The 16,157-nt window shown below is 41.9% G+C and overlaps 1 protein-coding gene across 1 annotated transcript in view; it reads right to left on the reverse strand.

Moving 5' to 3' along the window:
• Window positions 1–16,157, reverse strand: part of MTM1 (myotubularin 1) — a 90,746-nt gene that overhangs the window by 40,630 nt on the left and 33,959 nt on the right. Inside the window, exons 5-6 of the mRNA XM_039867590.1 lie at window positions 10,945–11,055; window positions 6,558–6,659 (exon numbers count right to left, since the gene is read on the reverse strand). Of these exons, the coding sequence (XP_039723524.1) occupies window positions 6,558–6,659; window positions 10,945–11,055 (213 nt within the window). The remainder of the gene's footprint in view (window positions 1–6,557; window positions 6,660–10,944; window positions 11,056–16,157) is intronic.

A 16,157-nucleotide genomic window follows, 5' to 3' on the forward strand; every position in this document is an offset into this window, starting at 1 on the left:
TGCCTACTGGGAAAATGGCACGCTATTAACAGAACAGCTGACATTTTGGGGGCATTTACTGCATGCCAGACACCGTTATAAGCACCTTACATTTAATCCTGACAAAAACCCTATGGGGTTGAGACCATTATACCCATTACAGATGAGAATACTGAAGTGCGTATTATGTCACTTTCAAAGTCACCAAAGAGTTAAGCGACTGAGCTAGATTCAGACATGGACCGCTGGACTCTATGGCAAGACTCGGAACCACACATCAAAAGGGCCCTGCAGACAGGTCTTCTCACTGGGCCTCCCTCAGCACCAGCAGAAAACCTGGCAGCCAGGACTCTGGCTCTATTTCTTCTAGCTCTACACTTCCCTTCTGTGAGGCTACACGTCATGAGTTCAGTCACAAACTCAAGCTCTTCACTTAGACAAAAATCAAGAAAATGTATTCATGCCTATAGCTGTAAAAATAGACTGAAGGGATTTATTAATGTCTAAATTAACTTAAAATGCATTTCATTCTACATATTCTATTATCTGAAACTATTTTTCAAACTTTCTAGACCACGGGTCCTCAAACTCCAGGTCATGGACCAGCACTGGTCCATGGCCTATTAGGAACTGGGCCACACAGCAAGAGGTGAGTGGCGGGTGAGTGAGTGAAGTATCACAGTATTTGCAGCCACATCGCCACCTTAGCTCCGCCTCAGATCATCATGCGTTAGATTCTCATAGGAGCACCGGTCCCTAGTGCCAAAAAGGTTGGGGACCGCTGAGCTAGACCGTGCTTGACAGAAAGCTATACACTTCGAACCATGACCCAGACATATGCACACACATACAGATTAGTGACAGAAATGTTTCATGGAACCATACTTATCCATATTAAGTGTCATGCTGTTACTATTTTCTCTTCTATTCCATTCTAAAATGCTGGTTGCAACCTAGTTAAACTGACTTCATGATGAAAATAGGCTAGGATTCACAGTTTTAAAAAAAAATCACCCCAAATTTCTATTATCTGTGATTATTCCATCTGAGTAAAAAACGAGCAAACAAAAAAAAGGAAATCAGTGGAGGAGGAACTTTGGCATTGAACGTACCACCCCAAGAATCAAATTCTATTTTTCCGTAGCGCTATCAGGCTCTGTTCCCACATATTCAATTTCTGTTCCTGCCATTAAAAAGTTACCATCATATCAGAAGCATTGTCACATTTCTTATCATAAAAATGTATCATTTACTCAGACTTAGTATTGAGTTACAATACCGCTTGAGAAACTAAGCAAAAATAAAACAAGAAATTAAATGTTTTCGCTGCAATAGAAAATGTTATCTAAACAATTTTTAAGCCTTCCTGGATTGACAGAATACAAAAACAATCAAGTTAATGGTTCGAGGTCGACTCTGTGTGGCTAAGCTGCTCAAGTTCAATTCAAAGTTTAAATCCCAACATGAACACACTGAGTGGTGAAAATACTAATGGGGAAGGAGGCAAGAGAGAGCCAAAGGGGTGGTCTGGAAGAAAAAAGCCCACTCATACACTATTCACCCCACGGCTGGATTTGGAACCCACCTCTCTTGGCTTCCAGATACTATTGCATGGGTACGACAGCAAGCTCGCTTCTGATTTCAAATGCTAATAAAAACCACTGAGATAATTTGCAGCTGATTGAATGGTTTCAATAATATTAACAAAGTGATATTTTTCAAGCAGGGCCTTTTGTATTGTTCAATGCAATCAGGCTTAGATTACGCTTCCAGGAAATCCCTTTTTGGCACGCTCTCGCATTCCCCACTGTGGCAGTTTGGAAACTTTTCTTCCCCTCCTGTCTCAGAGGAATAATTGTCCCTTCTCCTTTCCAACTACCCGGCAAACTGGGCGTAATCCCATCCCCCTCTGCTTTCCCCAGGATCCTGCTCAAGAAAGGATCCCTTCTCTCTTTCGCCTTGAAAAGAGGCAAGACTCCCTTCCCCTACCCACAAATATATCCATTCGCCTCTCTCGGATGCTATAAAAAACAACAACAACAATAACAACAACAACAACAACAACAACAACAACAAAACGCTTCTTTCCTCAACCTGGCTGCTATCACCACTTTTTCCTTAAAACACCACCTACTCTCTCTTTAAACCCCTACACACTGGCTTCTGTCCCCTCCACTCAGGTCATTTTCCCAGATTCAAAGAAGGTCAACAAATATATGCCAGGTACTGTACTGGGCCCCGGGGACACGAAGGAAAGGTCCCCACCTCAAGCAGTTCACTTAGGGGGTCTGGTCCCCAGAGAGCTTGCAATCATCAAATCTAAGGGACTCTCCCTGACCCTCACAGCATCGCACACTCACGACCATCCCTTAAGCCTCTCTCTGCCTTTGGCCTTCCGCAGCTTGCAGTGGGTGAAGGTGGAAAGGGAGCCAGCAAAGTGAATGAGAATGCTTAGAGATGAAAGCGAACCTGCGGGGTATGGTCTAACTAAAAGCAAATAGTTCGTTTTCAGATGGGAAATGAAATGACAAGCAACGCCAAGTGTGCGCGTGCACACTCATACGCACCTGCTTTTCAGCCTAGATGTGGCCTTAGGACCACCAGCGTCCTAGTTCAGCACTCTGGACCTCTCGCCTGGCCCTCTGACCCCGCCTCCCGGGTGTCAGGAGCTCTCCTCCTGTCTATTCTCCGTGACATTGTATTCAGTCCTATGACTTATCTCAAAACCTTCAGTGGTCTCTGCTACTTCCCAAAGTACAAACCCCTTACGCTACCAAGGCTCCCCACTGGATGACCCCAGAGTCCCTCTTCTTCCCCACAGTCTAGGCGAACATCACTGGCTACCCTGATAAACACTTTGCGACGCTCTCAGCTTTCCCTCTGCTGTGCTGAGGGGCAGGGTTTTTCCTCTGCCTGAAATTCTACTTCCTCCACCCATCCTCAGCCACTGGAAATGAGGACCATCCTTCAAGGCCTAACCTAAATGACTATGGATTCCATGCAGGCTTTTCCGATCCGGGCTGGATGTCTTCTCTTCTTCCTGGGAATCCCGAATGGACTTGCTCTGCATTTCTCTTACAACACTGAATGTAAACTATCCTACGGCTGGGCTGTACACATTTGCCATATCACTTCTGTCGCATCCCTGAATGAGACCAGGTATGGTTCACCCTGCACTCCTCTTCTGCTGCCATCACCGCTCCCTGACACCATCCAACACAACACTTTGAAACGAACTCGATTTCTGAAACACTTGAATAGCAGTGACTCGTATTCCAGAAGCCATGTCAGGAGCTTGTCTGTTTTTTTCTGTACCTTGTATTGTTTTTGTGTCTAGTTTAACTTTTTTTAAAATGACTTTTAGTAGTTAAAACCTAGAGAATGTAATTTTCCAAAATTCTGTGTGAACAAGTCAGTTCACATTTTTTTTATCCAGTTTGTCACTTTATGGACTTCCTAAAGGAAAAAGGAGGGATTCCTAGCACGGAAACGAAAAATAAGGCAAAGTATCATAGACTTGAGAAGTCAACCCCTCTGTGGACCAATCCAGTGACAGCAACCTGAGATCCTAGGCTCTGGTGCTACCTCCCGATATCCATCTCATTTGTTTCCCTGTAATGGATTTCCCCTTCATTTTCTACTAAACCTCAGATCAATAAAAAAGCCATTATTATACAGCTTCCACGCAGAAGTCATTATGCTGAGGTTGGAGAGATAAAGAAAAGCTGATCCCCACCCTGAGAAGCTCACGGCATACCAGGGGGCACGGGCAATTACTACATAGTTATTATATAAGGCAAATTGAGATAAGGCTCTGCGAGAAGGACCGGCTAAGTCTAACAAGTGACAGGTGAGATGAGCTCTGATCAGGGGAATGCACACGGTGTGGAAAAGGACCCAGGACTGAGCAAGATGGTGGAGGATGGGCTTTAAAGAGACGAGGGGACTGCAGGTGAAGGGGATAGGAAAACCAAAGACTTTGAGTCGAGAAAGTTCCATGTACTCCAGAGGAGCATAGTGCCCTGTGAGTTTGGAGTATAGGATGTAAGCCATGGAAGTCACCGAGGACTGTTTTTGTGGGGAATAGGACACGGAGTGACATGATCATACATTTAGGTTTTAAAAAACTGGCAGCACTGTGGAAAATATGTTGGAAGGGGAGGAAATGGAAAGAAGAGAAGCCGGTTGGGAAGCATGGTTTAAATTAGAAAGCACAAGTAGAAATGAGAAGACGTATTGGAAAGTTACTAATAAATAGAACCTATAGGATTTGGAACTGGAACTGATGTGGTCACGGGAGAAAACGTGGGAGAAGAATAAGAAAGCTGACATCAAGTTCTCGAACCTGAGCAACTGTGCATCATCTAAATTGAGGGACGTGTAGGCTGAAGAGTAGGTCTTGTGAACTGCGAAGAGGTTAGGGAGACACAAGCTTCTGATCCTCATGGACTTCCAGAGGAAGATATTTAAGATTTAGGCTTGTTAGACTCACTCAAGGCCAATGTCAAGACTAGATTTAGAAATTACCTGTAAAGCAGTGGCAGCTTAAGCTATGGGACTGAATGAAACCATGAAGACAAAGGAGTAACATGAGAACAGGGTTTACGGTCACCACTGACGAGATGTTTATCTTTAAGAAAAAGACAGAGATGGTGGGGACTGGGAAGGAATAGTCAAGATGGTAGAGGAACCCCGAAACCAAGACTTGCCAGAGGGTGGTCAAAAATGTTGAATGCCAGGGACAGAGCAAACAGAATGAAGATTGAAGTGAGGCGCTCGATTTGGCTAGTAAGAGGACCTCAGTTCCAAGAAGTTACCTGCAATAAAGCTAGATACTTGAATGGATTGGAGGAATGAATGAACTGGAGATGACGACAGATCAGAATATTCTTTCCAGAAGTCTGGATTCAAGTGACAGATGGGACAGTAGTCTAGGGAAAAGCTGGTCTGACACTTGACTTCATTTTTCTAGGGGAGTAAACCCTAAAAGAGGCAGAAGATGACAGAGAAAGTGGATGGGTGATCTAAAAAGATCTTGTAGGAGATGGACTGGGGCCTCAGCTCCTTCAAACTTTTGCGAGCCATTATTCATGTTTCTGATAATTTAGGGCCAGATATGTAAAACCCAAGGCAGAACACTGTCCCTGACTTAATTTTCATGGAGCAGACTTATCATCTCACTTTCATAATAATTTCCAAAATGTGTTCTCATAAAACTCTTTTTTATCCTTATAGTTAAAAAGTTAATAGTGAGATAGCTTTTAAATCACATATTTAATCAAAAACTGAGAAAAGGCTGAAAGTGTATTCAACTCTATGATATCATTGCATTTGTTTTAAGCATTACATTTGAATCTATAATCAACACATGACTCATGCTGAGTACTTCATATCCTGCTAGAACTCCGCAGTCTTTGTATAATTGTCCTTTTTATCGACCATGAATTTCCTTTGACTGAAACAACTGCTGATGAAATTTGCGCATAGAGAAGCCTTGTCTCCTAGAAAAAAATCTGAGGCATTTATTGCAAATTAATTAATTAATTAATTAACAGACAGCCATAGGAAGAAGAGCTACATTACAAAGCAGCTCGTCTATTCAATGATCTCTTTCATACCTTCAGTCTAGCCAACCGCATATTTATCCTATACTTAAAATAAAAGTGTGTGTAAATTATATATATAGAATTATTTCCTTCCTTACCCCTTAGCAGGTGTTTGTCTCCACGTTTATCTGGAGTCAAGCAGAGGAGGAGAAGGGTAAAAAGATGCAAGCAAGGAATGACAGAATAAAAGAAAGCAAGACCAAGGCAGAACACAAAGATTGTTTTAAGAGCAAGATGCCTGCAAAGCTTTATTTTAATCACGTGGTAAAACAATGTTAGATTACTCAAATAGTTTGGTGAAGAGGAAGAAAAAGTTCTAGGTATACATATCCCAAATCTTGTTATGGACGAAATTACAGACTTAAGTAATTAAATGCACACATAAGTCTGTCGTGCCAAATATGTACTACATGGCATCAAATGACATTTAAGGGACATTCTACAAAAAAAAAAAAAGCGTGCCTTATTCAGCAACTGCCCAAAGTATCTGTACAATGCATCGGAATTTTAGAAGTGCATTTGCTCAAATGGCGTTTAGGCTCGCTTATAACTGGTGCCACAAAATCCTAACACGCACCGCACGTTAGCTCCCAAGGTGAGAGCAACGGCCTCTGGGATGTGGCTTCACAGTGTGGCACTGAGGCCCCCACGGCCCACCTCACTACATCATGCCTTTTACAGAGGGCTGGCCAGGGCTGAGGGCATGCTCGGGATGGGAGGGCGCAAGCTGTTTCAGGTCAAGCCCCCAGGCTCACGTGGGGCTCCGAGCACCTCGAGGCCCACACTACAGTCACCTGGGGTGAGCCACCTTGCTCAGACCAGAAGAAGAGAGGCCTACTCCGTCTGGGAACACTTCGGTCATCTACGGTAAACACCCTGGCATACACATCACACTGGGAAGTACAGCGGAGAGTCTATGAAAGAGGAGACACCCGAGAACGTTCAGACGCTGACAAGAACCCTGGAATTTACCAGACTGTGGGCCAGAGGGAAGGCGTATTTCGTGAGGGTCTCAAACATATCTCTTCTGCTGTGGCCTTCTTGTTTCAGTGCGAACCTCAGGTTTCTCATGTCCTAGGGGACAGAGGAGAAATGTGACACTTCAGTCTTCAAATAAAGTCACATTCGTTAGCAAAAAAAAAAAAAAAAAAAATCTATTTAACTAAGGGAGTAGAAGATTCACTTACCTGGAAGGGAATTAATCTAAATGACTATGAAAATTACTTTGTTTTGAAATATCCAGTTTGAGAACCCCTGAAAACATCCCATCGGAGTCATGAATGTAAAAACAAAGCAACAAGTGCTAAAGAGAAGACAGGGCTGAAATTCATTTTATAAAAAGACAAATCAAACCTTGCCTTGCACGTCGTCTACTGTGTCTATCCACTTTAACCGGTCTCTGCAGTGTTTTTAATTATAGAACTGTATTTTATACGTAGTACTTTTCAAATGTGTATCTGCTATCAAAAATAACCTCAACATGGTCAAACATGTCATTAAAATACAGAAGCGCTCTCTCTCCTTCTCCTTCTCCCCTTGTGCATTTAAAATCTGATTCTTAAAAATTAGGAAATGACTGGCATTTTAAGTTCACATCCAAGTAATGCAACATATTTTCACTACACAATTTTACTTTCACAGAGTTCTATGTAAACCACATTCAAGTGCCCCACATTAGGAGTGACTACGCTTCCAAGAACTAAAAATTAATGCTCAAAACCAGATTTACGGGTAGATTCTAAAACATATCTTTTTAATAAGCAGGAAATCCTTCTTTTAAATCAAATCCAAGCAAAATAAGTTCCCTTAAATATCAGTTTGTATTATACATCAAAATAACATTCTATCTTATTTTCAAAGCTGGAGAGTTTAGGTTGTCTCTTAAATCAATCCTGGCATTAATTATGTTGTATTGTGCACTGCACTTTCGATCAGAAAAACGAGCACTGTGCTGGACTCTGGGGATACAGATACTCAGGAGTGAGACAGATCCAGTCCCTGCTCTCTTGGGTGTCACCATCTTCATATTTTTCAACGTGCCTTTTTCATTTAGTATCTCAAGAGCACTCTTAAAGCTTCATGAGTCTTCGATGTGAAGGATCAGCAAAGTCCTTGCCATATATAAGACATCCCAAAATGCAAATGGCAGCAAAAGAAGTATAAAGAACCAGACTCTAAGACCTCTAACGAACGACTCACGGTTGATCATTCTGCATGCAGATGGCATCTATCGGGCCTTGCCAGCTCCAGGAGTCTGTGCTTTTGTTTTTAAAAGCAGTAATTGAATAAAACCCAAAAACTGATTCACAATATATTCCAAGAAAACTGGAATATTAGTTGTTGGCTCATGATGCCAAGCAGCACTAGTCCTAAGCAGAAGGAAAAAATCATTTCAATAAGATGATATGCTTTTAAAGGGTTTGCCATGAGCCACAAGTACAGCACTGGATAGCCAAGGAGTCTCAGGGCTCAAAGAGCTGTGAGGAACGTTCTTCCTAACAGCCTTGGGTCAGATGATAACTCTGTAACATCACTCTCTTAACCACTGGGCTATTAGACCATTTCTAGATAAATATTTATTCCGATCTATCAGTGATTCCAGCAACTACTTTCAATGTGCCAAAGCATAAGTGAGTCAAGAATTTTTATTTTTTATTTTTTGCCATTAGATGTAGTTGTAATTAAAGGACAGAAAGAACTACTACCTCATCTTGCCAACAGGAAAACTGAAGTGGAAAAGGCAAATGACTCACAGGCAGCAGGTCTGCGCATTTGTAACAGAGATCAGAGCATGCATTAACTGGTAAGTTCCACCTGGTCTCCTTAGAGCCCACTTCGTCAGGGAAGGACACCTGGGAAAGAGCCTTGTGGCATAAGAGTCTCATAGATAGACCTTCGGCCCATTTACCAACTGGATCATAGGGGAATGTGCCGAGCCTCACTATAATAAATGAGTCGAAGGAAACACAACCCCCTTTGCAATAACACTAAAGGGCTGACTGATCGAGGCACCATTTGTAGAATACATTTCTAAAGAAACAACACCATCACTGCTGACTGCAAAATACCACATTGTGAGACCCGGGCGGTCAGAATTCACATATTTTGAGCTATCTTCACTTCTGCTGCTGGACAACACCTACTGGGACGTATATCCACCATGTGAAAGCTGCTACAGGCAAACAGAAATCCCCATGTTCAGAGCTGGTAGAAGCAAATGTGTAAGAGTTACAACTACTTGCTTCAGCAGAGAAACACAGCTGCATTACGGTTACTGGCTGGAGATGACAGCTGACCTATGGAGGCAGGAGAGCAAGGCTTCATCCCATCTCAGCAGATCCCCTTTTATCAACGTCAGGTCTGTTACTGAGAAAATGAAATTTGACCCTCATGAAATTGGTGTTTCCAGGAAGATGAGTTGAAAAGTTGTACTACAACATTGTTTTCGACCGTTGTCTTTGAACTCAACGCTAATTCCAAGAAATACATATGTGACATTTGAGAATTGTGCCTGGTGAGGTGTTCCTAAGCCCTTTGTTCTTAGACTAAACAGTGAAAGGGTATGGTATGCTTTCTCTCATCAATTTGAGGAAGATTAATATTTAAATATGAGTTTTTCCTATTGATGAGGCAAGAGATAGAACTTGTTAAAAACTCAGCATGAAAATCACTTCAAAATCGTCACAATAGCAACCTCACGTTTTCCCTTGAGTATTGTAATATAACAATCTACTCCCATGGACCCTTTTACGCAAAATGCAAAAAGTTTCCCTAAAAGTAAAATCCCCATATTTCTAGGACCCAAAAGGTAGAAAGTAGCTGGGATCTTAGGTTAAGGCGTTAAGGTAGCTTGGATTAAAACTAAAAAAAAAAAAAAAAAAAAAAAAAAAGGCGAGGTGGGCAGTAATGCAGAATTTCAATGCAAGTCTAGTAATGACATAATTCTTTGGTTTCTGACAAAGTGTACTAGTCTTGATGTTTTATAAACCAAACTTCAAAAAAAAACTGTATTGTATTCATAATACAAACAAAATTATAGGAGATTGATTTTAAGAAATCACAGTGCATGAGACTAGGAAGAGACTCGGGGTTTCCTTCTGGCTCTCCCACCAGCTTGGGCAACCCCGGGCAAGTCATCCTGTTTAGCAAAGGCCTCACTTCCTCATCCATAGACTGAAGCACTTGGACTGACCAGGAGTCAACAGGCTTCAGCCCTGGTCAATCTCTGTGTGGTCTTCAAGCTTAGATTTTTTTTTTTATTTTAAAAGGGTTAAAACCAAACAAAATACAAAGCAGCATATATGGCAGAGATGCTATGGGTCCCCAAAGCCTAAAATATTTGTTTTCGGATCCTTTACAGAAAAAGTGTGCCAACCCCTGCACTAGACCGATGGTTCAGAGTCACCGAGGACACCTGAGAGTCTCGGCCTTCTGGGATCCAACATTCAGAGATGATTTTATAGTAGGATTTGGGGTAGAACTCAAAGATCTACATTTTTCAAAAGGTTTTTCCGGTTACCCTCATGCATATCTAGGCATAAGATCCGATGGGACAGGTGACCTCTAAGCTCCTCTAGCTCTTTCTAGGATTGGGCATTCTTCTACAGATTGTAGTCTTCTGACTACAGGGAAAACGAGTTTTCCCTGTTGTTTGCAAAATGATTACCTCACTGTATTTAAATCCCAACTTTGAAATTGGTTGGGCAATCTTACCGAAGTTACCTAACTCTTCTTATCCTCAGGCTCCTCATCTATCAAATGGGGACAGACACCACTGTCCATCTCAGAGGGTTGTCCTGAGGATTGAATGCAAACTACCTAGCCTGTGTTTGGACCGACACATGCTCAATAAATGGTCGCTGTTATAACTGCTTAGGTTTCATTCTTAAATCTCAGCCACTCGCCATGCCCAAACAAAATGTTAGGCCACTACCTCTGCAAACTACCTAAGCAAAAGTTAGAAAGGCTGTAAGAAGAACATGTCCTGTTCACAGAGGACAAATTCTCTTGTATTTCTCCTTCCTTTCACAGTGTGAAGGTATCTAGCTGGTAACACAGCTCATGAAGGAACAGCAGGAGCAGACCTGGGCACAAACTAAAAAGTATAGAATTTTACTTATAAAGTTTTCTTCCTACTCAGTCAAGCTAAGTAAATGACCAGTTTGAGTCCTCACAGTTGGTGACAACAGCAGGTCCTTTTATAGGGACTATTTCCCCAGGAGGTTTTGGAAAGCTTGATTGTGAGGGAAGAACATGGGTCTTTGTTTTTTTTTAAGCCACATTAACTTTTACTTATAATTTAAACACTAATGTGCTTTTTTTTTTTTATTTTTGCGTAAGAAAGGACTAAATCTCTTACTTTACAAGTAATATCTAGACCATAGGAATTTTCTCCTCTACTTGTTGCGCCTCCCATTTTTTCAATTCTTGAGATCACACCAAGAGGAACATCAAGTATTAGGGCAGAATCCTGTAATGGACAAAAATACAAAAGTCAGCATTTCTGTCAGTATAATTAAAACAGCAAAAACAAACTAAAAGCAACTATATGCGTTCAGGGAGTTTTTACGTTGGCCCTTTTACCAATTTTTATGAACAGAAATATGATCTAGATCACATATGAAAGAGCAAGCATTAAAATAATCAGTTATGCGACCAAAATGCATCCCCTAAAAATGTGCCATTCTACATTGTTCACATGATGTAGACTAAACTCCTTGGTACACAATTCAAGGGCCTCATGGTGTCTGCAGGCTTTGCTCCCACGACATTCTGTGCTCCAACTAAGTGAACACCTTCACCGTTCTTCAAATATGTCATCTACGGTCAGGCCTATGTGTTTTGTGCAGTATCCCCTTTGCCTAGGATGATCTATTTTTCTAAACTACCAAAATTCTTCCCATGGCTTTAATCTTGCCTCGGCAAGCATCACCTCTGATGAAGCCCTGCCTTCCAATCAGATCAGACAGAATCGACCCCTCCCTCTTCTGAAGTTCGGCAACACTTGACTCAGGCTGCTGTGAGACCACTCACTTCACTCTATCTTGTTACCATGAACTTCCATGTCTGCATTTCCCCACTGGAAGCCAAACATCTGGAAGTCATGCCTATCTTAGGCATGAATGCACTTCCCAAAGCGGAAGGGCCCGAATGCACAGCAACACTTCTCCATCGTTTCTTATCCAATGCTGGCTGCAAGGGGTCCATAAGACTGCTGGCATGACAGAATCACATTAGCGAAGTCACGCCACAATCCTCACGACAAGATAACAGCAGCTGCCACATACGAAACGTCTCGTCTGAGCCAGGTACTGCAACACGGGCTTGGCGTGCATCGTCTCATTTTATCCTCGCACCTGTTCTGGACATAGGTGAAGGACTCCCATTTCTGAACGTGGCAACCAAGGCTTTAAAAAGCTTCAGTAACTTGCTTAGTAAACATGGGGAAGTTTCTGAGGTTCAAGGTGAGGTCTGGGAACACGCATCAAAAGAGCCATAAAAATGATCTGTCCCATTGACGCCATAACTATGGCCCTAAGAACTTGTATTGCAGGTAGTGTGCAACGGGAAGAAAAGCTGTATGTGTGAAGATGCTCAGCGGAGCCAGAGGTGGATATCAGGGTGTAGAAATTCAGTTAGTCAATGCAGCGGAATTATTATGTAGCTACTAAAATAATTATGGTGCATGGAAAAATAAGTTTAAATGGAAAAAAGCATACGAAATACACTGACTACAACCGTGTAAAATATATATTCACATGCACAGATGTAAGAAGAGCTACATACTTTTTTTAATCTAATATTTTCTTTAACGCTGTGTTAGATAACTGATGATACAGAAAAAATTTCAAAGGTGCTTATTAAATTATTATTTTTTTAAAGATGTCCTTTTGGGGGATAGAAATAAAGTTAAGTTTTTTCTTTTACTTGAAATCCTTCTTCTTAAAACACGATACAAAAAAAATTAAGTATTTCTTCATAAAACATAAGTATAGTTCATGGATAGTTTAGAAATTCAAAAAAGTATAAGAATGTGGTGCATCCGTACCAAGGAATACTGCTCAGCTGCCAAGATGAATGAACTATGGATACATGTAACGACCTGGAAGAATCTTAAGGGCATCATGCTGAGTGGATAAAGCCGATTTCAAAAGATCATGTGCTATATGATTCCATTCCTAACATTCTTGAAATGAGAAAATTGTAGAGATGAAGAACAGAGAAGTGGTTGCCAAGGGTTGAGGGGAAGGAAAGGGCGTGGCTATCAAGGGACAGAATAAGGGAGCTGGTTTTTGGCGACAGACCAGTTGCATATTTTGACTGTTGGTGGTAGTTACATAAATTTATAAATAGGATTACATTTCATAGAATTGTGTGCAAAAACAAACAAAAAATGAATGCATAAAAAATGGCTCAAATATGAGTTTTGATATTTATTAGCTGTATGACTTCAGCGAGTTACGTTTACCTGCAAAGTAGGGATGATCAGAGATAATGAATTTAAAGTACCTGGCATGGTGCCTGTCACATGGTAGCTAGAAAACAATGGAAGTTGTTATTATAGCAAAGAATTTCTTAGTACTTAGGAGACATAACTGTGCTCTGTAACTATAGTGGATCAGTATGCTCTGGCATGCAGCTACAGGTCTTTCTGTTTATACCTATAAGGAGGCATTGTTTTAGCCACTGACACCTCACTACTTGGCTGAAATCCAAATCCCTAGAGAAAAAAGATACTATTTAGTAACCGTGTACATACATAGCTGCATATTATCATGTATTTACTTCTCAATACAATCTAGTTATTAAAAACACACTATCAGGCAGTCTGTTATTATACTTAGATTATATTGAGATTTGTGAGTGTCTGTTCAACTATACCCCTAAATCTCAAACTTATACCTAAAAATACATAGAATAAACACTAGAAGTCTGTTATTCTAATATAAACATGGAAGAAAGAATGCAGAAGTACAGCAGAAGAATTAAAAGTGAGATGACACCTTGCTGTTCTCTGTCCCTGTATAGAAGGGATATGGTAGCTCTGATTGCCTTGACCCAACACAAAACAGAAAATGGGACACTGAAGAGAACCAGCCAGCTCCTGACCAAAGGGACCCACAGTCTAATGAGGCTACTTGCCACATTCTCCCTGACAGGTTCAAGGTCAGATAACCCAGCAGGCTCAACTGGAAGGTCCAGGAATAGGAAAATCAGCTTAAGTCTCTAGAAACGTGAGTCGTCACTATCTAAATATCATTAAATATTTAAGGCTTCTCGAAATTCTGTGCCTCCGTATCTCTAAGTATCTAAAATAGCTGAGCAGTAAATATAACTATCTATCTATTCATTCATTCACTATGTCATTCACTATCTCTCTTTTGAGTGTATACCAAGTAACAGAAATTGTGCTGGACGCTAGGGACCATGGAGATTAAATAAGATGAGGACCTCGCCCTCATGGAGCTCAAGGCCCAGTCTGGGAGATAAGACACATGTACCCAAGTCGCCACAATGCTAGAGTACAAGTGCCAAAGGCCATAAAAAGAAAGGTCCAGACAAAGTGGAACAAGAGGTCATGAGGGCAAAATAATTTCCTATCTATTGGGTCACATGAAGGTTCTGTGGCGAAGGTAACATTAAAGATGATCCTTAAAGAACAGAATGACAGCAGTTGCATATTAGCCTTCCATAAACAGATAACAGTGATATCAGCTACACATGTGGAAAAGCATAGGAATTTTATATTAAAAAAAAAAAAGTAGGCCAGGTTTAAGATAGGGTGGCAGGAGAATTCCCTGGGGAGCACCCCAGGGCTTAGATCAGGGAGACTGGGTTCCAAGGAATGAGTTCTGAAAAGAGGAATTCAATGACAGAATGATGGTTTGTGAGCATTCATCTAGCAGCACTGAGCGCTCTCCACGAATGGGTGTAGAGGACGACACCCATTCCTTGGAATCCTGGAAGCCAGTGTTTTAGTGCAAGGGAGAGGCTATGAGGATCTTAAAGGGGAGAGTGACAGACGTGGAAAGCAAAAGAAGATGAGCCACTGGGGAAAGAGCAAAGGTGTCCCGTCAAGAGTCTGGGACAACAGTGGTCCCACTAAGACATGTGAAAAACTTGGGGGGTGGGGTTTGGAGAAAGATTAACATTGTCGATTTTAGACACACTGGGTTTGGGGTTATAATACATTACTTAAGTACAGATATCTAGGAGGCAAGTGGAAATAGAACTGGAAGAGATCCCGACAGCCCCTCCGACTCAAAATGTCCGGAACTAAATGTGTGCTGTTTGTTCTCCAAACCACATCTGCCTATCTCAGTGGCTGGCACTCCACCTATCCAGTCACCAAAGTTGGAAACGTAGGAGTCTTCCTTGACATCTCCTTCTCCACTATCCTTAACCTAATACCCCATGTTTACCTCTTAAATCAATCTCAAATCTATCAACCTCCCCGACTCTACCAGCAACTTCTCTGGACCACTGGAATAGGCGCAGAGGCTTCTTCGCAGCTACTATCGCTCCTCTTGCAATCTGCCATCCACACAGAGCCCGGGTGATCTTTTACGAAAGGAAATCTGATGCTATCATTCCTCTGCTTGAACCACTTCTGAAGATTCTCACTGCTTACCTCTAAACACCTAAATCCTCAGCAAAGTCCACAAGGCCGAGGTCACCTCGCTGCCACCCACGTCTCCTGCTCATCTCTCGCCATTCTCTCTGCCCCTATCCCAGCCACACCGTCATCTTTTCATGATTCCTTTGGTCTCAGAGCCTCTCATATGCTGTTCTCTCAGCTTATTCTCTCCAACCCAGCCCCTGGCCAGCATCTAGGTAACTCCTATTCGTTCTTCAGACCACGAGTCAAGCATCATTTTCACAGGACAATTCTGTAGGATCTCCAAACTGCTGCGCCCCTGTACTGCTCTCACCCAACATTTATCACAGCTTGTTGTCTTATATTGGTGTGGTTATCTGATCAATGGCTGTCAGTCCCATCGGAACTGAAGCTTCATGAGGGAGAGACTGTGTCTGCTGTGTGTACTTTATCCTAGTACCTGGCACAGTGCTTGACACGCAGCAGGCTCTCAAATAGTCAATGAATAAAAAAAATGAAAGATTCGGACTAGAGCTATGAAATTGGAAAGCAACTGACAGTTGAGAAAGACGAGGGTGAGGGCAGAACTCCGGGGAAACATACCGTAAGGATGTAGGAAGGAAAAAATGAACTGCAATAAAGGCAAGAGGCAGGAAGAAGGGAAGAGCCAAGAATGCTTGGAGAAAAATACAATGGAAGGAAGTAGTCATCAACAATATCCATAGCTGCAGAGAAGTCGAGGACTCACCCAAAGCCACTGGAATCAAGCAAGGAAGGAGTAGTTAGTTTCGATGTGGAACAGAAGCCAGACCACAAGAAGTGAAGGAGTTAATAGTCTGGAAGTGGAAGCGACATGCGTGGACTAATTTCTCTTTGAAAGAAATCTGGCAAAGAAGGGAAAGAAAGAAGATAGCAGCATCAGGCAGTAGCAAGGATGCAAGAAGGTGTTTTAGAAAAAAAGAGACTGGAGGAGG

The sequence above is a fragment of the Pteropus medius genome, unplaced genomic scaffold (assembly GCF_902729225.1).
Source record: "Pteropus medius unplaced genomic scaffold, Ma_sr-lr_union100, whole genome shotgun sequence".
Classification (NCBI taxonomy): Eukaryota; Metazoa; Chordata; class Mammalia; order Chiroptera; family Pteropodidae; genus Pteropus; species Pteropus medius.